This window comes from Rattus norvegicus, chromosome 1 (assembly GCF_036323735.1).
Source record: "Rattus norvegicus strain BN/NHsdMcwi chromosome 1, GRCr8, whole genome shotgun sequence".
Classification (NCBI taxonomy): domain Eukaryota; kingdom Metazoa; phylum Chordata; class Mammalia; order Rodentia; family Muridae; genus Rattus; species Rattus norvegicus.
The window spans coordinates 196,857,143-196,878,826 of record NC_086019.1 but is presented as its reverse complement, the minus strand read 5'-3'; the positions used below and the strand labels follow the sequence as shown (position 1 = coordinate 196,878,826).

Below are 21,684 nucleotides of genomic sequence, written 5' to 3'. Positions count from 1 at the left end.
AGACCTGAAGAGATCTGTCTCTGGAATAGAACAGTGTACAAAGATAACTATTTGGAAGATTACAAGACTATGTTGAAACAAGAAGGGTGGGAGAATTCTTTGCTATTTTTGTGCATGCCCATGGGTGTGTTCATCTGTGGGAGTGGGAGTGTGCCTGTGTATGAGTCAGAGGACAACCTCAGGTGTTAAGGCAGGGTCTCTGGTTTGCTGCTACAAACCCCAGGCTAGCTGGCCCGCAAACTTCCCATGATTCTACACGTCTGCCTATCTTGATTTCGGAGCACTGAGCGTGCAGATGCTCACTGAGACATCTGGTTTTACGTGGGCTCTGAGGATGTGAACTCGGGTCCTCATGTTTGAAAGGCAAGCGCTTTACTCACTGAGCCATTTCCCTAGCTCCTGGAGCAAGGCATGCCTGAGGTAGAGATAGGCCTGGTGTGGAAGCTAGTGTTACCACATGGTGTTGAAAGTCACCATGCCTCTCTAGTCCCCACCCAGAGCCAGTGGAGCCCCCTGCTGGTGGAAGGATACTGAGATTCCATCAGAAAGGAAGCTCATATAGGATTCAGGCAAAGCCCAGAAGGGGGTTGGGCACACATGGAAACAGGGGGTGGAAGAGTACAGCATGACAAAGGGCTCAAGAAAAGAATGAGAAGGGGACAGTAGGGGACTTAGTGAGCAAGAACTATCCTGTCACAGGGACCCCAGGCCCAGAGTGCACACAGTTCTCTGGGTTCTCCCCCTGTGAAGGTACCAGCTGGAGAAAACACAAAGGAAGTCTCCATGGGTCACAGGACCTGCTATGGTTCTTTAGAGCCCAGTCTGGCCTAAGTATAGCAAGGTGGCCTGATCACAGATGTGACAAAGGCACACAGCAGCAGGGGAGCAGGAGGGGGTGAGCATACGTTGGGAGTTCAGGGGCACGGATGTGAATGCGAGCGTGAGGGGAAGGGGGAGGGGGGAGGCTGGCTGTGAGTGCTTTTGAGGGTGCACTGGGGCCTGATGTGCTTGCTGTGTGTGGTCTCTGTGTTCAAGTCCTGAACTCAGGAAGGGGTAGACTCTCCCAGAACCTGGTGACAAAGCGCCCTCTTGTGGCCAGAGCGGGAGGCAGCGCATGGATGAGGAAAAGAGAAGTAGATTGTAGAGAGCCAGAACCAGGCCCAGGTGGATGCTGGGGCTCAGGAAGGAAGGGACAATGAAGGGAGAGGAGACTAGATTAGAGAAGGCCAATGCATCTAGGGTGCTGAGCTCCACCCTTCCCAAAACTCGAAGTACCCTGTCCAGACAAGGAGCAAGGCAAGTGGGCTGCATGAATACAGAAGGAAGCTCAGCCTTTGAGCTGACATGTGGAACCTGGTTATGAGCATGGATGAAATGAGGTCATCTCTCCCTCTCCACCATACGCCGGAGAGTGCTGTAAAGACAGTCTGTGTGACAGCCCCATCCTTATCTGTCGCAGGCCAAGGACAGACTGCACAGTCACCATCCCCTGCCTCCTGGAGTAGCCCTGTCTGAAGTGTGCAATGCTTGGGGGCTTGGGACTAGTTAAAGCACAAGAATAGGGCAGTTGCCACTAAGTCCACTTACTGGGCCAGCCAGGCTGTGTTGGGGCAGGCAGAGCTGTGTTTCCAGTCATTTCCACAAGGGCTGTTCTGGTTGGGCATAGGCCAGCAGGTGTTAGTTCTGGTGAGATGGCCTCCCGTTTTGAGAAGCCCCAAACTCACAAATCACCGTCAAGCCAAGTGCACCCTGGAAGATCATTTGTTCTTACAACAGTGTCCTGGCACGGGAGATCCCTGAAGGTGTGGTGTGCAGTCAAAGTCACTTACTGCTGACACTTGGCCCCTCTCCTTTCTACTCAGCACAGCCACCACCTTTCTGTTCCTGACCACCGACCACTGCTTTAGCAATGACAATCTAGGACCTAAAGGAGATGGTCACAGAGCAGGTGGAGTGCATGGTGTGAGCAGCAGGGCAGCCCGGCACTGATGGCCCTGCTCTATTTGGGCCTCAGTTTCTGCATCTGCAGAAGGGAGGTGGCACAATGATATTGAGAGCTCTATGATCCCTCGGAGACTCCACTCCATTCTCCCTTTGTCAGCAGGATATAGGGCCAGCCTCCAGTACGAGAGGTCCTAGGGGCCACAGTACAGAGAAAGAGGCAGATGCAACCAGGCCAGAGGCTAGCCCAGTGTCAGCCTAATGCGGACACCTTGGGCCTTTTATTCAGGCTTCTGGCATTCAGTCGTCCTTCTGTGCTCTTCCGGGTGAGCAACCAGCAGCCTCTGGGGTTCACTCTAGGTAAGGGAGCTCATCCCACTCAGGGCAGCTGGGTCTATTTTGAGATGGCTCTGATAGACCTTGCTGGATACAGTTGCCTTGAGAATTCTGTGAGGGCCCTTCCAGAGCTCCGTGTGAACACAGCAGAGCTTAAGGCTACACACGTTCCTGTTTGCCTTTCAGAAAAGCACAGCCTGGAAACCAGACCCTGCATGCGCCACCCACAGGCACAATGATGAAACTTCCCTGGTGTGTGGGTGAGGCCAAACGACCCACTTCAGGATCCGCTCTGGGTCAGAGGCCCCAGGTCTTTACATAAAGCCAGCTCTCTGATAGCTGGTCCGAGGACCTGATATATAAGGAAGGGACAAAATGAGGAGAGAAAGAGACCTGAGCCTGTCTGAATTCAGAGGCCGTCTACTGAGAGCACACATCGCAGGGGGGTAGAGTTGCCAAACTGGGGGTGCTATGATCCCTCTTTGGCAGGATGCCAAAGTGGCTGCTGGATCCTGCGAAGGGGAGCTAGAGTGGGTGGACCTCAAGATCCTACCTGTGTGTAGGCCTCCCCACTGTGGTGTGGGGTCTTCCTCAGAGACTTAGTCAAGAGCAAAGACACAGTTCTGAGTCCATGGGACATATGGGTTTGGACTGGCCAGACAGGCTCCAACTAAGGACACATTGACTCAACTAAGACATGTTTTCCTTAAATAAACCAGAGTAGCCCTACTTCTGGGCTTTCAAACACAAATGTGCCACTTGAATGTTTGACCACTACGTTGAAACACATACTGAATACATGCTAGCTGGATTTTCATTGCTAGGCAACATGGGACACCACCATGCATCAAGCCCAGCCTTGAAGGGCGCTGAGTCTCACTGCCCAGTGAGGAGCCTCCAGCCAGGAGCACAGCAGAATCAGGCTTTGCAACTCTGGGGAAAAGGAGAGATCGAGGACCTTAAGGTCTGCTATGGCCTGGATGTATCCCCTAAATTCTGGTGTTGGAAACTTAGTTCCTGGTAGCACAGTGTTGGCCTTTAGAGGTATTTGGTCACAGGATTAATACCTGCTGAGGTTTGGTCTATTGCCATACAGCCATGCTAAATATTGGCCCCAAGTTCTGCTTGCCCCCATTGAGGAGGAAATCCTTGCTTACCGCAAGTGGTGCTGTGTAACCTTACTCCTTATTTTAAAACTAATGGTTGAATAAAGATTCCTACACCCTATAGCTGGGCAGAAGAGTGGTAGGCAGGGCCTTGGTTCCTGGGCTTGGGGTCTGAGGCAGAGACCACAAGGAGACAAGAAGATGCCATGGGGTAGGTGTGTCACGAGTGCATGGCTGTGAGGGCCGGCTAACTGGAGTAGGAGTGGCCCAGGCAGAACATGACAAGTGATATCTCGGGGTTATTGAAAGGGAAGTAGACAAAATAGCACAGAGGGTTGATATCTGCCCAGCACTAGTGCTGTTAGGGCTTATTATAAATGCAAAGGTTTGTGTCTTTTGTTTGAGAACTATATGACCAAGGGTGGGGTAGAAACCCCCCAAATAATTATCATCATAACAGTTACCTTATGAAAAAGGCTTGAGGGAATGGGCTCTCTGTTCTGATCACACATTAGGATTCACTATCCCTCCTCCTCTGGGAATGTAGGAAGACACACCCAGCCATCTTGGAATCAGACACTGAACATACTGGCACGGTGATCTTGGACACCCCAGTCTTCAGAGCTGTGAGAGACTCTATTTCTTGTCTTCACAATAAGGTACTGTGTTACATCAGGGCGAACAAACCAGGAAGGGATAGGCTGGCCACTTGGAAAGAATGCTTTTGTAGCTTATGAGCAGGGCTCCCTCAGGCCAGACATAACCAATGGAGCTCTGAGACCCTCCTCTGAGAGGCTGGGGAAGAAAGGAAGCCTGTAGTTCAGGTATGTTGGGGCTTCAAAGATATGTCCAACCTAGGAGAGTCTGCCGAGCCCTCCCTCTCTCATGCCGAGCTCACAGACTGCCTTAGCTCAGCGTTCCCTCCGCTTTCTACCCAGGATGGATCTCAGAGTCAAAGGCAGGCCACTGGTGGGTTCTAGCCCTGTGTAGGACAATCATTCAGATGTGCATGACCGACATACCATCCCTCAAACCCAGATAACCATGTTTCACCAAGTCTCTCTAGCATCGACAAAACAGTGTTGTTTGAATGGCCTGACCACAACGGGATCCATTAAAACAAGCAAGGCAGGGACAGGGGATGTGGCTTGGTCAGTAGGGTGATAGCTTAGAATGCACAGAGCCCTGGGTTCAATCCCCAGCACAGTGTTAATCAGGTGTGGTGACACGCTCCTATAGTCCAATACGTGGGAGGTAGCGGTGGAAGACTCAGATATTCCAGATCAATTTTAGCCACATAGCAAGTCTGAGACAAGCCCATGCAAAATACACATGCAAGCCCATCTCAAAATATAAATAGGGACTGGGGAGAGGGAAGGGGAGAAACTGTGTAATTATGTTTTAATTATAAAAAAATACTAAGCAGTAGATATATACATGTAAGTAAGCAAGACACTGCTGATACATAAGACACCCTCAATGGGAAAGCAAGCATCAGGCCAGCCACCACGGGGCAGACCCAGCTTCTCAATTCCTAGCAACTGTTCACAAACTTCAGACCCAGAGTATCCCTGACAGCTGTCTGCATCTCTAGGTTCTGTGCTTCTCACGGGTTGGGGAAGGTGGAACAAAAGAAGGAAAGAAGTCAGACAGGATGAGGCCAGCTGTAATGACGCAGAGGTTCTGAGCCCACTGCCCAACAGGACAGAGTCAATGTGATTCCCTGGCCACGGCACTGGGAAAGCAGAAGCTTCTGCATCTTTGGCCTCCTCACAGGTTCATTTCTGCTTCAAAGTCCAGGCTCTGCACCGAGGGCCACTCTGCCTCACCCATGTCACACAGTTAAGGACAGTGGTTTCTGCTACAAAGGCCAGCCACACTGGTCCTTGGGGACCAGCTACAGACAAAGCTGTGAATGTCCACATACTGTTTAGAAGGAAAATTCCCTTTGTTTGGACACAGAACAAAACAAGAAGGCAGTTGCCCTGGGAGGGTCCACAGAAGGGCAGGTATAAATGAAGCGGCCGAGGGCACTGACCTGAACTTCCCGGTCCGCACCTGCAGAGCTCTCATTCCGCACTGCTGGGCACCGCCAACGTCACCCACGATGTCATCGCCAATCATGATGGCCTGTCAGTAGTGAAATACGCTCAGACGTTATGTCAGGGGAGTTTTATTCCTGGATTTTCATCTTTTCTTTTCTTTTTTTTCCCCTTGACATAATAAACTGCTTGATTTGGTGCTTAAAGCCACCATCATCAGAATTAAACAAGGTAATATTGTCATTGTATTGATTTAGAGTCAACCCACCTTGAATATATCTCCTGCTGCCTGCGTGCCCCCCACCCCCGACATCACCAGTATATAGTTATCCAATGTAAAATCAATCAGCAGCCGTCAAAGTGATTTGGTGGCCTGAGAACACGAGGAGCACCTGGCGCTACAGAGCAGGCTGCATTTTACCCGACGTTAAAGACTTTATGACCAGGTGACTGCGCTATGAAAACTAATTCAGTGTCTGACTAGTCTTTACAGTCCCCAGGTCAAAAGGTCTGCTTTAATTGTGTGGAGGGACTTAGAAAAACCAAAATTTAAAACACACACCGTGTCTACTAGATAGGGCTTCAGTGGCAGTCAGTGGGGTAGACTCCTCCTCCCATCTGAAACAACCCTACGCCAGGCAACCTCTCAGAACCAGCAGTTCTCAAGGTACTGGGCATCAGGCAAAAGGGATGTCTTTTAAGGCTCAGGGAGCTGTGACTAGCCCAGGCTCCTGCCTTTGGTGTTCTCACAGCCCGTGTGTAGGGAGGATGTCATGGACTGAGTTGAGTTCTCTGAAGGAGGCAAAGCTGGGTAAACCCCTGGTGTGAGCACTTAGATGTGACTGGGGTCCTTACTGGAAGAGAAAAAAAACCCACAGCTGTCTCCACACAAACACAGCAAAGTCCACACGAGGACAGGGCAATAAGGCAGCCATCATGGTTTGGATATGGTTTGTGTGCTGCAGGCTTGGTCCCCAGTGTCATGGTGTCAATGGAGACACCTAAAATAGATGTGACTGGAAATTGTTACATTAAGCAAAACAAACCAGACTTAGAAAGGCAAATATAGCATGTTTCCTCTCATAAGCAGAATCTGAAGTCGAAATTATGTGTGTGAGTGTGTGTGTGTGTGTGTGTGTGTGTGTGTGTGTGTGTGTACACGTGCACTCATTTAGATACATGTGTGATTATAGATCCTGAAACTACAAAGGCAATCATGAGAAGAAAGGATTAGGCCAAGGCGGTGGGCAGTAGAAGCAGCAACGGGATTCCTAGAAAAGGGAAGCAGAGAGGGACTGCCTGCAAGGACAGGAAACAGTCAGAGGCAAAGGGGCATAGGGACCAGCCCGCACTTCAAAATCCTCACCGGAATTCTCAGATCTCTCTTCCTGTGTTTTCCAGCTATGTTACAACTACCAGTGACAAACTGATTCCCATCAATATCCCCAGATATAGTGTCTACCCTTAGAATAATACTATGGGAAGTCAATACTTTCTGGTCTTCTACTTACAGTAACAAACCAAAGTTTCTTTTAAAATACAATTTTTTAAAGAGTCAATTTAAAGAAATCCTGAGCAAAATAATAGTGCCAGTGGCGATTCCCAGCTATGAGGAAATGGGGAGCCCTTTTCTAGGAGGACAGAGCTGGGGGACACTGCTAAGAGCTTGACTGGAGTTGTTTGTTTGTTCATTCATTTACTTGGTTTGTATCTATCATGTGCACTTTCATATAGCTGTGTGAAAACCATCCAGCCATCTGGGAGGAGCCAGCCGGTGGCATCTAGTCACTGTAGTGGGACAGCATGGGGCATTCCACACACGAACAGGAGACACCAAAGCTTTGGGACTTCCCCACAACTTGCACAGAGTGACCTCAGGTACAGACGGCCAGACATCTCATGTTGGACTTGCTTGCCCCCTCTCAAGGAGCTGTCCTAAAACTGTTGGTTCGGCCCTTAAATACTCAAGGGTTCCAACTCGAGCATCCACCATTGTCAAGGGTGCTGGGACCTTTGTATGGCTGGGCTCCCTACAAATGGAATGTAAATCCCAACTATATGTCACGCCTGGCACCTGCCATGGCTCTGGAACAGGCTGTCTGTAGCTCAGTCAGTAGAGTTCTTGACTGCTATACACAAGGCTGTGGGTTCGAGCCCCAGCACTGCATGCCTAAGTGGGATGATGTGTGCCTGTAACTCCAGTACTTAGGAGATAGAGGCAGGGAGACCATAGAGTTCGAGGTCACCTTTATTACATAGTGAGTTCAAGGTCAGCCTGGATGCAATGAGATACTGCCTCAAAACAACTCATACATGTGCATTCACACGCATACATAACTGGACAGTGGAAATTGCCTTCTCGAGACCTTTTGTGCTGGCATTTGTTGATGTAGCCCAGAGAGATGGTATCTGGAAAGAAAGAAAGAAAGAAAGAAAGAAAGAAAGAAAGAAAGAAAGAAAGAAAGAAAGAAAGAAAGAAAGAAAGAAGGAAGAGAGGAAGGAAGGAAGAAGAGAGGAAGGAAGGAGGGAAGGAAGGAAGGAAGGAGAAACTAATCCTTCAGAGGAAATGCTGTCACCCATGATAGAGCATGTGGGGGATGGATGCTTGGGACAATGACCATGCCAGCATGGGGAAGAGCAGCAGGAAGGAGAGGTGAGGGTGGCAGGGAGCTGGGACTGGACATGGGCAGCCAGCAGGATGTGCAGTGAAGCCTGTCTGGGCCAGCTTGTGGGCTCCGCATACCAAAACGCTCTGGGGACCCTGGGGAATTTACAGATTTACCATCAGTGAAGGGCAATAATCACACCAAGAGGAGCAATTATTGCCAAATCATTTAGGATTTAAAAAATCATTGGCAAGAAGATGGAGGTCAAGAGGTGCGCTGTCGGGGGAAATAAAAAAAAAAAACCCTCTACCTGTCAGGCCTGGCTTTTACTCCTTTCTGACTATGATGTGATAGAAGGGAGACACATAACAACTGAATGGGTAGACTCTGAGAGAACCCAGAAATGCAGAGAGCTGCAGGGGGCTGTCACCATCCAAGACAGATTCTGTGCTTTGGATCTGTACAGCAGACTCTTGGGCTGGGCAGGCAGGTCGATCGGTAAAGCATTTGTCTAGAGTGTACGAAGGTCTCCATTCAATCCCCCTGTACTACATAAAACAGGCAAGGTAGTGGGGGCCTAAGATCCTGGAATTTAGGAGATGGAGCAGGGGGACCAGAAGTTCCAAGTCATCACTGACTTTATAATGAGGTAGAAGCTAGTCTGGGCTAAAAAGAGTAGATCCTCTGACCCGTCACTACCGTCTGCCTAAGGGAGAGTCGCTCCTTCACCAGCTCAGGCGCTCAGAAGAATGGTGCCAAACTGCACTGGAGGCTTCCAGTGCACTGGGGCTAAGGGTCTCCCAAGAAAACCTGTGTATTGGGAGCTGTCAGCTCTCCCAGGAGCCTGCAGGGCAAGAAGTATGTTCCCATGGCTAGGAAGGGCCTGTGGAGCGGGAGGGTACACAACTCACAAGGGGAGTCCTCCATATTGACACCTTCAGCTACCAGGTGCCTCAGAAACCTCGAGCTGACACTTGCTAAGATGTTTCCACCATGGCCTAGCACAGTTATAAGGACTAACATGACCAAAGTCAAGGATCACTGATTTTCTTTTTTTTACATATATGGGTGTTCTGCCTGCATGAATGTCTCTGTGTAACTGTGCCTGGTGCTCAGGGATGCCTGAGGAAGGGGCTGGATCCTCTAGAACTGGAGTTATAGCCAGTTGGGAGCCACCACATGGATGCTGGGAATGGAACCTGTGTCCTCTGAAGGAGTAGGCAATGCTCTTAACCACTGAGCCATCTATCCATTACTGGATCCCTTTTTAAAGGAAAGATTGGGTCAGGGATGTTACTTACTTAGGAAAGTGCTTGGCCAGCATACAGAAGCTGTGGGTTCAGTTCCCAATGCTAGGTAAACAAGGCACAGTGACATACTTTTAAAATCCCAGAAAATTGGTAGGTGGAAGCTGGGTGTGACGGCATACACCTCCAACCCCAGTACTTTTGAGGCAGAGGGAGGTGGATCTAAAGGCCAGCCTGGTCTACATGGAGAATTCCAGGCCAGCCTGGTCTACATGGAGAATTCCAGGTCAGCCTGGTCTACATGGAGAATTCCAGACCAGCCTGGTCTACATGGAGAATTCCAGGCAGCTAGGGCTACATAGTGAGACTCTGCCATAGTGAGACTCTGCCTCAACAAACAAACAAAAACACAAAACAAAAACAAAAACAAAAAAAAAACCTGTGTTGGTAAAGATGTGGAGAGATGAGCAACCTGACACAACCCTTCCAAACTAGAATAAATGTTGTACGCTACAAACTTATTTATAGTGTCTGGAAAATAACAACAAAGATATAAAAATATGCAACAAAGCTGTATACCAGGGTTATAAACAAGAAGAAATGAGGATGCAACTCAATATCCAGTAACGGGAATGATAACACATATGCATGCATATATATACAGAAATGTGTACATATAAATATAACATGGTGAAATATTACACAGTCACAAAAGTTACTTCACAAAACTGCTTAAATAAGCACTAAGGAAAGTTTTCTCAACAGATTTTTAGGGAGAAATCAGGTTTCAAATAGCAGGTAGAGGTTATTCATTGTCTGTGGAAAAAGATTAGAAAGCTTAAATTATGTTATTCTAAAATGGTACAATGATAGTTTTTTTTCTTGTGACTTCTCTGAAATTTTTGATCTCCTTTGGTTAAACAGGAGGCTTGTTTGTTTTTAATGTGTATGTGTTCCTGCGTGAGTTTATGTGCATTATGTGCGTGCAGGAGCCAAAGGAGGCCAGAAGAGAGCATTGGCTTCACTAAAACTGGAGTTACAAGAGGCTGGGAGCCACCATGTAGGTGCTGGAACCAAACCTGGGTCCTCTGCAAGAGCAGCCATTTCTCCTTCACTCCCTGAACTTGTGTTCTGAAGAGAAAATTAACTCTACTAGAAAAAGCTCTAGAGGACAAAAGCCTCCTAAGAGCCATACAGTAGGAGGTGTTGGAAGCTTGACTGACGCATGTGGCGTCTCAGCAGGACTTCCAACACTCCCACTTTGTGGTGCTGGGGGCTCCATGTTGGGCCAAAGCATTCATATCCAGCTGGGCTGGATCCACTCCTGGCTTTTGCTCTCCTGGATTTCTAAACACACACACACATACTCCTGATCCCAGTCAGAGGATAGGACACCTCATCCCTAGAGAAAACAGCTAGGAATAAGGCTTGGTAACCACAGCAGCAAGGCTTCGATGGAAAGGCTGCAGGGCAAAAGTTGTGACCCTCAACTGTGGGCACTCCCACCAGAAGCACAGACTGCCCCAACTCTTATAGCACTGACCTTCAAAACAGGAATAAATGGAGGGCACAGGCCTCGTCTTACAGCCAGCCTGCTCTAGACAGCTATGAGCCTGTCCCTCAATTGCTTTTTTTAAAAAATGCTAATTTATTTATTATTCTATGGTGGGCAGTGGGCATGAACATCATGTCACTGTGCATATGAAGGCCAAAGGGCAACTTGCACGAATGAGCCATCTCCTTCCATCATGTGGGTTCCAGAGATCAGACTCAGATCATCAGTGCTTTGAGCAAAGGCTTTTATGACAGAGTCCGTCACCAGCCCTTAATTATATTTCCGTGTGTGTGTGTGTGTGTGTGTGTGTGTGTGTGCACATGCGTGTGTGCGCATGCGTGTGTACAGTGTAATTCTAGGAGTCAGTTCTCCACTTCCTCCTTCAAGAGGGTCGTAGGGATCAAAGTCAGGCCCCAATGCTAGCCCAGAACAGTGGCTCTCCCCAGGACAGTGTCTAGAGACTTCACCCCTTAAGAACAGGGGTGGTGCTACCACAGCCAGCAGGTGGTCAGGCAGGCTGTAATGCCTGCCCTGCGTGCAGAGAGCTTCTAGCACAGCCTTAGGAATTCCTAGAAGTCATGGGAAAGGTGTGCTATTCTTCTCCAGATTTCTGGACCCTAGGAAAAAACCTGATTACCTCTAAGGAGGTTGAATTTCCAATTATCTAGGGTCAGCCCAGTTCCCTGCTGTTTCTAGGCTGTTTGGGAAAGATATGTTGGGAATTGGATTGGGGGCTGCGCCACCGGAGCTCAGGCTCAAAACACCAGGGAAATGGCAGTAAAGACTTTATTGATTAGGGAAGCTCAGAACAGTCAAGGTGTGCCACAACCTGGCACAGGAGCAGCCTGTAGCCCTTCACAAGACATGTTTATTAAAAAAACAAAAAAACAAAAACAAAAACCAGTGACAGTAACACAGAGGCAGGCAGTATTACTCTGCATGCACATAGTTAGGAGACACTTGTCCTAAAATGTGCATACATCTCGATATTCAAATAACATGAACTAGCATTTCAGCAACGTGGCAGGCTGGAGCCAGGACAGGATGACATGGAGGAAATACACAGGTACTGTGTTTAAATGCAGACCGCATTAGCCTGCAAATGCTAGGCACAGAGCCAGGTATGCAGCACAGCACACATGGCGGTACCAGGACAAGTTCCCTCCCTGCATGCACCCCGTGAGGCCTGGTCATCAGGCTTGGCTCAAGGGGATTTTACCCACTAAGCTATCAAACCCACGTAAGCTCTAGAACACTTTTATCTCCCATGGGAAACTAGGTACTCCACAAGATGACATTCCCGATGTGCCCATGGGTCACCCTCCTCTCCAGGACATTTCACTGTGCAGATGGGATATGCACTGCTGGCCCATTCGTGGGGAATAGGCAAGCCTCTGAGTTCTGCTCAACCTTTTAGGTACTGTGAATACAGCTGTTTCGAACATCTCTAAATGATTTTAGGAGACTGTTTCTGTGGTGGTGGGATTCAAATCTTGGGCTTCATTCTTGCTGGGCAGGTGCTTAACTACTGAGCTACCCTCTGACCCTACAAGATGATGGTGGTGGTGGTGGTGGTGCTGTCCTCTGAATTCCCATCCCTGTTATCTGGGCCTCACCTGGGAGCACCATCGCTGAGGCAGATGGAGACCCATTTAATACTGAAGACCCACCAGAGGCTCCCTCTCAGCAGTGCTGTTCACTCACAGACCTACCAGCAGAACATGCAGGTTCCAGCTTCTCCACATGAAGCTGGCCATCTTCTGCTACTTCTCTCTTTTAGCAGCCATATTGGAGTATGTTTTTTGTAGTACTAATGAGCCAGGAAACTGGCCCTTTTTCTATGTACTCTTTGGTCGTTGCCTGGGGTTGTACAGCTTTGTGGCTGTGCTAAAATGCCACGTTTTAAAAGAAATATTATAATGTGAAAGGATACCATAGGTCTGAAATTTATTTTAAAACATGGCAGTAAAGCCGGGCCATGGTGGAACTGCCTTTAGTCCCAGCACTTGGGAAGCAGAGGCTAGCCTGATCTGTATAGTGAGTTCCAAGAGAGCCAGGACTACACAGAAAAACCCTATCTAAACAAACAAACAGACAGACACCTCACAAAGAAACAAGGTAGTAAAAAACTTAGTTCTGGGGCTAGGGAGATAAGATGTCTTATTTGGAAAGGAGCTTGCTGTCCAAGCACGACAATCTGAGTTCGGATCCCCAGACCCACGGGAAAGTGGGCACAGCACCACACATCTGTAATCCCAGTGTTCCTATGTTGAGAGGGGAGGTAGAGACAGGAGAATCCCTGGGAGCTCACTGGTTAGTCAGTCTGGCAGAGCAGCAGCAAATAAACTCTCAAACGGATGCAAGGCACGGACTAACATGCAAGGTTGCCCTCTGTGCTACACATGCACACATGCGACACTTAGGTAAGTTGCAGGTACACATGTGCGTGCATGTGCATATACATGTACACGCACACAGAAAACAAGAAAGGAAAGAATTAGTTTTTAAGAGGAAAAAAACGGGCTGGAGAGATGGCTCAGCGGTTAAGAGCACTGACTGCTCTTCCCGAGGTCCTGAGTTCAATTCCCAGCAACCACATGGTGGCTCACAACCATCTGTAATGGGATCCAATGCCCTCTTCTGGTGTGTCTGAAGACAGCTACAGTGTACTCTTATAAACAAAAATAAATTTTTTTAAAAAAGAGGAAAAAACCATTTTAAGAGGGAAATATCTGTGATCCAGTTTGGGGTACATGGTAAGTAACTGTCTCATTCCTCACAGTGAGAAAGGCCCTGGCCAGCAAGATGGTTCAATGGGTAATGGCACTGGCTGCTGATCCTGTCAATCTGAACCCACATGGTGGAAGGAGAGAATGAACTCACACAATCCCATACCCACAATAAGTAAATAAATAAGTAAACGTCCTTTTAAAATGTAAAGAAGAAAGGAAATCCTGCTATGCCTACCTGGTGGGCTTCCACCCCTATGGCTTGCAGAGCAGACCTGAAGAACTCAGGGGAGGGTTTCCCCACCACTTCAGCCTCGATACCACAGGCATACTGGCAAAGAGAGGGCACAGTATGAGTTTCAGATCAGGAACATGAGAGTAGCCGCACATGGAAAGACTTCCTCATGATGGTCAGAGCCCTTCACAAAGCAGGATGCCCTGGGCCTCAAACCGTCTCACAGGCAAACATGTTGCAACTCCCCAACAGGCTGCTGCACAGAATGCTTAGGACACCTACCTCCAAGGCTGCCCACAGCAAGTGGCATACCATACCTAGCAAAGTCACAAGTCTTCCAAAGGACAGGGGACCAAGGCTCTCATTGCCTGTTCAGCTACAATCCCATCTCTTGCCTCTCCCTGCTGCCCTGCTCCCTGCTGATCACAGCCCTCCTGAGGGTGTCTAGGATTCAGTCTCCTCACCTGCTTACCCTTCTCACCTGGACACAGGTGGACAGGGGCTGCCACTACTGTGGGGCTGGTACATGGGATAGCAGGAGTCTAGGCAGGTGTAGCTAATTGATAGGCCACAGTCACAGTGGACTCAAGAGGTCAAGCCACAGAAGGCTTTATGACCTGGGAAGTCATCTCAGGAAAGGCCCAGGGAGGACATATAGCCTGAGGTGTTACGGGGCTGGGAAGGAAACAGGTGATCTGTAGACACCAAAGCCGATAGCCAGAGCCAAGAGCATGCTGGAAAGAGCACCCAGAGGTTGGCTGGGGGTCAGGGGATGACACACACAGAATGACTTCATGTTGACCAAGGTAATGGGCCCTTAACTACTGCCTGAGTAGAGAACTCTATTAGTTCCACAGAGGAGACAGGGGTGTGTGGCTGAAAGAACCACCCAGGAGACCCCCATGAAAGGCTACTTGTCTGTAAAGTACACCTTCTTCTCCAGAAAGCCTGAAGGGGGCATGGGACAGAACCAGGGCAGGTACCTCGAGTGCCTTCATGTAACCTCCAACATCCAGCATCAGGCCAGAGGTCTCCTTGTAATAGCGTCTGCAAGAGAGCAGAAGAAAAGGGGTACACAGAGAGCCACAGGTGCGGGTCAGCACCGATGACATGCTGAGAATGACCAATGGAGGCCACATGGCAGAGGCAGAAGCATCATGGGTCATTCAGCCACCAGCCCCCTGCTGCTGCCTTGTAGGGACCCTACCACAATGATTAACCAGGGACCCAAGGGGGACAGATGGATCCAGTTACTAACACAGAGGAAGACAAGTGACCCGTGTTCTGGGAAGGAACGGCAGGCCCCCAGAGCATGTGCTGACTCCCTAATTGCTAATAATTAACCCCTAACTGCTGCCTGAGGAGAGAACTCCATTAGTTCCACAGCAGCCTGCCACATCTCCTATTAGTCGGGGTCAGGCAAGGTGCCAGGTCTCACGGGCACCAGCTGCTTCTGTGAGACAAGACTGTCTTCCCAACCTCCAGAGACGATGCAGGCTCGGCTCCTCAGAGCGTTCCTCAGTTTAGACTCAGTGCCCTTCCAAGTGGCCACAGCCCATCCAGATCAGACCAAGGCCTCGAGGTACTTAGAGTCCTGGCTGTAAAGTCATCGATACCTGGGGTTCTCTGAGCAATGCCATGCAACCAAGGAGGCAAGAGGGTGGCTTTATCCAACATACTCCAGAGATGAGGCTCACTAGAACCCAGGAATGGTACGGGGATGTAAGCTGAGAATTATTAAGAGGTCTGACCACACACGTCAGTTTTCCCTTCCTTCTATGTCCAGCAGGGGACATTAACTAAGTGAGTGTGCTGAGGACCAGAGAAAAGAGGGACGGCGGTGGCTTCAACGTCAAAATTCTCTCTGCTTTCTAACAGTGACTCTGGTCTCTGTAAGCCTTTAGACTTCAGCTTCCTCACCTGTAAAATGATCAAAGCAAACAAACCACCCATATCCAGGACTGTTGTGAAACTTGGGCAAAAAATAACATGCTGTAAGTTCCTTACAGGATGCCTGGACACAAACACCACTCAGCAGAAGACTGGAGACTACTACTGTAAATAGCTGTTCCCAGGAGCTACGACAGAGGCCCTTGAGATAGAAGCTCAGTGGTAAAATAATACAAGCCCCCGACCTGGTGGGAGGCACTCCTGTAATCCAGCACTCAGGAGGCTGAGGCAGGAGGATTGTGAATTCTGGGATACATAGCAGATCCCATCTCAAGAATTTTTTTCTTTTCTTTATCTTCTTTTCATGTGTATGTGCCAGAACACGGTCTAGGAATGGAATCCTGTGAGAGGTCTTCATGCCTGTGAGAAAACTCCGAGAAAACAAGAGCCTATGACCTCAGTTTCTTCAAAACATGGAATTATTCTTGCAAAGTGTTTTGTGCTCCTCGCAGGTATGGGAGTGAGTTTACTTCAGATGCTCATCATTGCTTGCTGCTGTTACTCAACTAAATGTTTAAATTATCCTTTATATGCCTCTATGGAAAAATGTATTTTTGTCACATGCAGCTTGTCCCCATGGTTGTGTACATCTTTTGAACTCATGGAAACGTTGCTCCTGTGATTTCTCTTAACCCTCAGAGTATAAATTGTTGAATAATGTTGGCAACTGTATGAGACTATAGTCTGACACATTCTCCTAGGCCCCACGGCCTCTGGAGCAGTGACATGTATGTGTGGTGTGTGTATGTTCATGCAGAGGCCTGGGGCTAAGTGTCAGGCTCCCTGGGTCACTCCCACACCCTATTCTTTGGGAAAAATAATGTGTCTCAATCAAATCCAGGGCTTGCTGTCACAACTGGCCTTGCAAGCCAGCTTGCTCTTGGAATAAATAATCCATCTCTAGAAGGCTGGAAGTGCGAGCAGTCTGCTACATGCAGATGGCTTATATGTGGGTTCGGAGGATCCGAACTGCTTGTGTGGGGATCTGGCCCTCCTCCAGAGCCCTAAAGAAAAAATTTTTAAAAGGTTTCTTGGGGATGGTGAGGTGGCTCAGTGAGTAGAGCACCTGCCAAGCAAGCATGAGGAGTTTCAGTTCCCAGAACCCACATGAGGCCAGGTGTGGTACCATGTGTCTGCAAACCCAGCACTCCTGTGACAGAGGGAAAGTCAGACAGGAAAAGTCCTGGAAACTAGCCTGGCAAACAACAAAGCGACCCTGTCTCAAACATGGGGAAGGTAAAGGGCAACGCCTGAGGTTGTTCTGTGGCCCCTACACACACACCTGGCATGAGCATACCTACACTTATAGACATACAGACAGGAAGACAGATAGACAGGCACAGACAGACAGACACACACACATCTATGACCTTAACATGCACGCCCTGGCATGAGCACACCTACACTTATAGACATACAGACAGGCAGAAAGACAGACAGGCACAGACAGGCACAGACAGACAGACAGACACACACACACACACACACACACACACATCTATGACCTTAACATGCACGCCCTGGCATGAGCACACCTACACTTATAGACACATAGGCAGGCATGAAGACAGACACAGACAGACAGACACACAGACAGGCAGGCAGGCAGACATAGACAGACACAGACAGACAGACATACACCAATCTATGACCTTAACATGCTCACCCTGGCATGAGCACACCTACACTTATAGACACATAGACAGGCAGGGAGACAGACACAGACAGACAGACAGACAGACAGACAGACACAGACACAGACACAGACACAGACACAGACACACACACACACACACACACACACACACCTGTGACCTTAACATGCTCACCCTGGCATGAGTACACCTACACTTACAGACACACAGGCAGCAGGCAGGCAAGCATGCACACGTGCACACACACAGAGTTTTATTTTTTCTATTTTTATAATAAACTATAAATGACTATTTCCTTAGCCAGATCCAGAGTTTCAAAGAACTGGAGCATGAGTAACAGAATCTGGCCAGCAGAGGGGGCCACTGGTGCTGGAGCTGTGCTGTCAGGGTGGCAGATGGCTTATCAGTCCGGACTCTATGCAGGGCTCAGGGACTTGCAAGACCTAACAGGTACCCCTAGCCTCCCAGCCTAGAAGAGATGTAAACAGACTCAAAGGGAAACTGTGAGAGTGAAGATGGTGCCCTGCATGAATAAGTGATAAAGAGACAAGCTGTATCCTGAGGGGGAGCTGGTCACTCTGAGCGAGGGAAGGAGTGTGAGGACCCAGGGAGCACTTTGGGATCACCAGAGCACCTGATGGGCTTCACTCTGGGCCACCTCCAAACCCACAGTTGAGCCATCTTCCTTGGACAGGGGCCGAATCTCAAACCCTTGTTCAGAGGAAGCTCTCAGGAGGAGAGGGTGAGCGAGTGTGTGGGTTGGGCAGAGGACAGAGCAGGATAGACCTAACTCAGCTCAGAGGTGCTTGCCAGAAAGCAAACAGAAACGTCTACAGCAAAACTGGAACACATGCAGCTTTCTGCAGCCAGTGATTCTGGGGGTTTCCAGGCTGCCCCAGGGCTGGCTGGAGGATACAGGACACAAGGGTGGATGAAAACAGGCCCCTCACATTTAGAAATCTCACCCCTCAGGAGTCCTTAAACCACACCTCTGCTGGCCCCAGTTCTAGAAGTTTATTCTGAAGGAAAAAGGACTTTGGTTAATTAGATTCACCAAAGCCTGGCCTCTGAGCCAGGGGAAATAGATTCTCAGAAATCAAAATGAAAACCTTGTCCTACCTACCTCCCCCCCACCCCGCCCCCAACAAGCAGAGGCTTGTTTTTGAAAACAGGCTCTCAACTATATAGCCTGGCATTCTTTATGTAGACCAGGCTGGCCTCCAACTCGCAGAGACCCTTCTGCCTCCACCCCCAAGTTCTGGCATTACCGGTGTGCACCACCACCTCAGTTTATGTGGTGCTGAGAATGGAAGAGATCCAGAGCTCCATACGTGCTACACAAGCAACATAAGCTACGTCCCCCTCACCCGCCCCAGTTTTCTTTCTTACTGTCTTTTTTAAGCTGAATCTGGGCTGCTTTTAATAGAGCCCACCATTTTTCTCTATTTGCTACTCATTTAAGAAATCAAAAATCTACCCGAAGCCAACCACTGGCCATAAACACTGTTCCCTTTAAGAGAAATAGCGAACAGGCATCTTAATTTATGTCCCTGCACTAGCAACTAGATGTGGCCCGCTGCGGGTTTAGGAGGGCCCTGGGCCCTCCAGCCACTGAGGGCCACTGTGGCTACTGGGAGAAGCAGGCCAGAGGAGCAGTCAGATCTGATTTTATGCTTCATTCTCCTGCCGTTTCCGATTCCTCGGTGCAGCCTCCCTGCAAAATGACCACTTGACCTCTCCCAGAAGAGCCATTAACCTCCATAGTCTGCAGAGTAAACAGCTTAATTTTCTGATGGCGGCATGACAGGAGAAATTACAAAGCCAATTCCCTCTCTCAGCCCGCACAGATGCCAAATGTAAATCACTCCATTTTGAGGAGAGGGACATCCTGCCTCCTCTCACCCTCCGGGAGGCCACTCCGGCCTTGACTGTAGTGACAGGAGCTCTTCCTAGGCCTTTGGGAAGCCTGGAGAGGCTGCCACCCTCCGAAAGATGTAGAGCCCTTTCTCTAGGATGGAGACACCCCACCTTTCACCCAAGTCAGAATCTGGAGGCCCACTCATATCCAATCAACCGTCACCTACGGCTCAGTGTGTGGAAGCTCTCGCACAGCCAAGAGCGAGCAATCGCTCTTTTCACCATCCTGTCCCACCGATCCATTTATCCAGGCTTCTACTTGTAATCTGGAATAGCCTCTGGCAACGATGAGACTGCATTCAAGAAAAAATGGGCTGACATAAACGGCCTTATAATATTACTTTTCCGTTATGCACACTTTCTCGTGCAGGTTTGCCAACTCAAATATCCAAGGGCAGGGCCCAGACCAGTGAGTTAAGCAGTCCATGTGCGCCTAGATCAATGGGCATGAGGGCCCAATCACCAAAGCACTGGATGGAAATACTTCCAGCAGGAAACCCTGATGCCTACCAAGCTGGGAGGGACGCCAAAGCATCATGCCACCTCAAAGGCATGAGATTCTGAACCTGTGGTGCTGCTTCTGTTGACCAGGCTAGACATGCACGGCCTTCTGGAGATCAGCTCACAAGATGGGTAACTGGGTCACAGAGATAGTTGGTCACTGTGTACAAAGTCACTCACAAGCTACTGTTTGTTGACCATAAACGGGCCAAGAGGTCTGGGGAGATAGCTCAGTATGTACAGCCTTTGCTGTACAAAGGTGAGGACTGGAGTTCAGGTCCCCAGCTCATGTAAATGCCTGAAGGACACAATGGCCTTGGAAAGCAGAGACAGAGGACCCTTGAGCTGGCGGGTGAGAACCTGCCATGCCTTTGATCTTCATTTGACTGAGATGCTGCCTCACTGAACAAGGTGGAGGATGGATAGAGGGTGATACTCCTGACAACCTTGAGCCTCCATACACGTGTGTGTGTGTGTGTGTGTGTGTGTGTGTGTGTGTGTGCAGCTTATAAAACAAGGTCAAGCCTGACTCCCACATTGGTTTCCTTTTCTTGTTGCTGTGACCAAATACATGACAGTTTAAGAAAGGAAGGAAACACAGGCTCACAGTCTGAGGGTCACAGAACGCTGTGGTGTGGAAGGCCTGGTGGCAAAGGCATGAAGAAGCCGGGTCAAACTGCATCACAGTGAGGAGGCTGGAAGAGGTGAATGCTGGTACCAAGTCGGCATCCTCTTTTTTCCCCTTCCTCCTCACTCCAGGACACTTGTACATGGGGTGCTAGGGCAAGTCTTCCCTCCTCAGTTAAACCTCTCTACAAATACCCTCACAGATACATCCAGAAGTGTGTATCCTACACGATTATACCCACTCATGTTCACAGCATCGGATGGAGCAAGGTGCCACAAGGTGCCTGAGACTATGAGCCTCGCTTTCTGCTGTTTACCTCAGGTATCGCTGGAGTGACGAAGCTGACTAGCACGGTGTTCAGGTGCCAAAGCATGGGGACCAAATTCCAACTCTATAAAGGTTCCCAATACCCAGTACCCTGCACCCAGGACCCTATACCTAGTACCCAGCATCCTGCACCTTGCACCCAGCACCCAAGACCCTGCACCCTACACCCAAGACCCTGCACCCTACACCCAAGACCCTGCACCCTACACCCAATACCCAGCATCCTGCACCCTACACCCAGCACCCAGCACCCAGCACCGGCACCCAGCCCAGAGCATCCTCCCAGACCCTGAGTCCACCTACTACTTTATCAAGCATCCCTAGGAACCATTCCTGATCATTCTGTGCTATATCCTGCGCTAAGGGACCTTTGCATCCGTTACCATAAATTTTGGACAGTTGACACCTAGTCTTTGAGGTCTCCTTAGGCAGAAGCCCCTACCCCTCTCCTGAACCAAGATTCATACAGAAACTTGGTCAGGCAGCTCTGGGAAGATAATTAAAGGGGAAAAGGAAGAATGAAGAGAAAAGGCAAGGGAGGGAGGAGAGCCCCCGTGCTCACTCCCAAACCACCTGTCTGAATCTGTCTCTACTTAGAGTTGCCCAGCACACTCCCTCTGCTGCCCTACTCACCCTTTTCCCAGGGATATGAGCACGGGGTTTTCCAGCTCCATCAGCACTTGGAAGGCTCTGTTCATATTCTGATAGGAAAAGCCTTCCCCAGCATCCGCAATCACCACACAGTTTGGGTTGGACATATCAATGTCATCGAATTCTGAGCGGACTCCTAAAGAAACAAGAGAGACAGACAACCCTCAAGCCCAGAATGTAGCCTACTCCCAGATCCTAAAAGGGACACTTTCTCTTTGCCAGGTCTACCTGGCAGAATAGTTATTTCAGAACAGCTTT

The 21,684-nt window shown here is 49.2% G+C and overlaps 1 protein-coding gene and 1 long non-coding RNA gene across 6 annotated transcripts in view; one reads left to right on the top strand and one right to left on the bottom strand.

Annotated features, from left to right (window-relative positions):
• Lhpp (phospholysine phosphohistidine inorganic pyrophosphate phosphatase) overlaps window positions 1–21,684 on the bottom strand; it is a 91,172-nt gene that overhangs the window by 45,861 nt on the left and 23,627 nt on the right. For 4 of the 5 annotated variants that reach the window (XM_063267900.1, XM_063267903.1, NM_001009706.1 and 1 more), the window contains exons 3-6: window positions 21,409–21,562; window positions 14,781–14,844; window positions 13,801–13,893; window positions 5,422–5,513 (exon numbers count right to left, since the gene is read on the bottom strand). In XM_063267900.1, coding sequence (XP_063123970.1) covers window positions 5,422–5,513; window positions 13,801–13,893; window positions 14,781–14,844; window positions 21,409–21,562 — 403 coding nt within the window. The remainder of the gene's footprint in view (window positions 1–5,421; window positions 5,514–13,800; window positions 13,894–14,780; window positions 14,845–21,408; window positions 21,563–21,684) is intronic. The other variant, XM_063267904.1, reaches the window with a different exon arrangement.
• On the top strand, window positions 974–16,409 carry LOC120099944 (uncharacterized). Its single transcript, XR_005499493.2, has 3 exons — window positions 974–14,603; window positions 15,807–15,909; window positions 16,067–16,409. It is a non-coding gene; the product is annotated as an uncharacterized LOC120099944 (long non-coding RNA).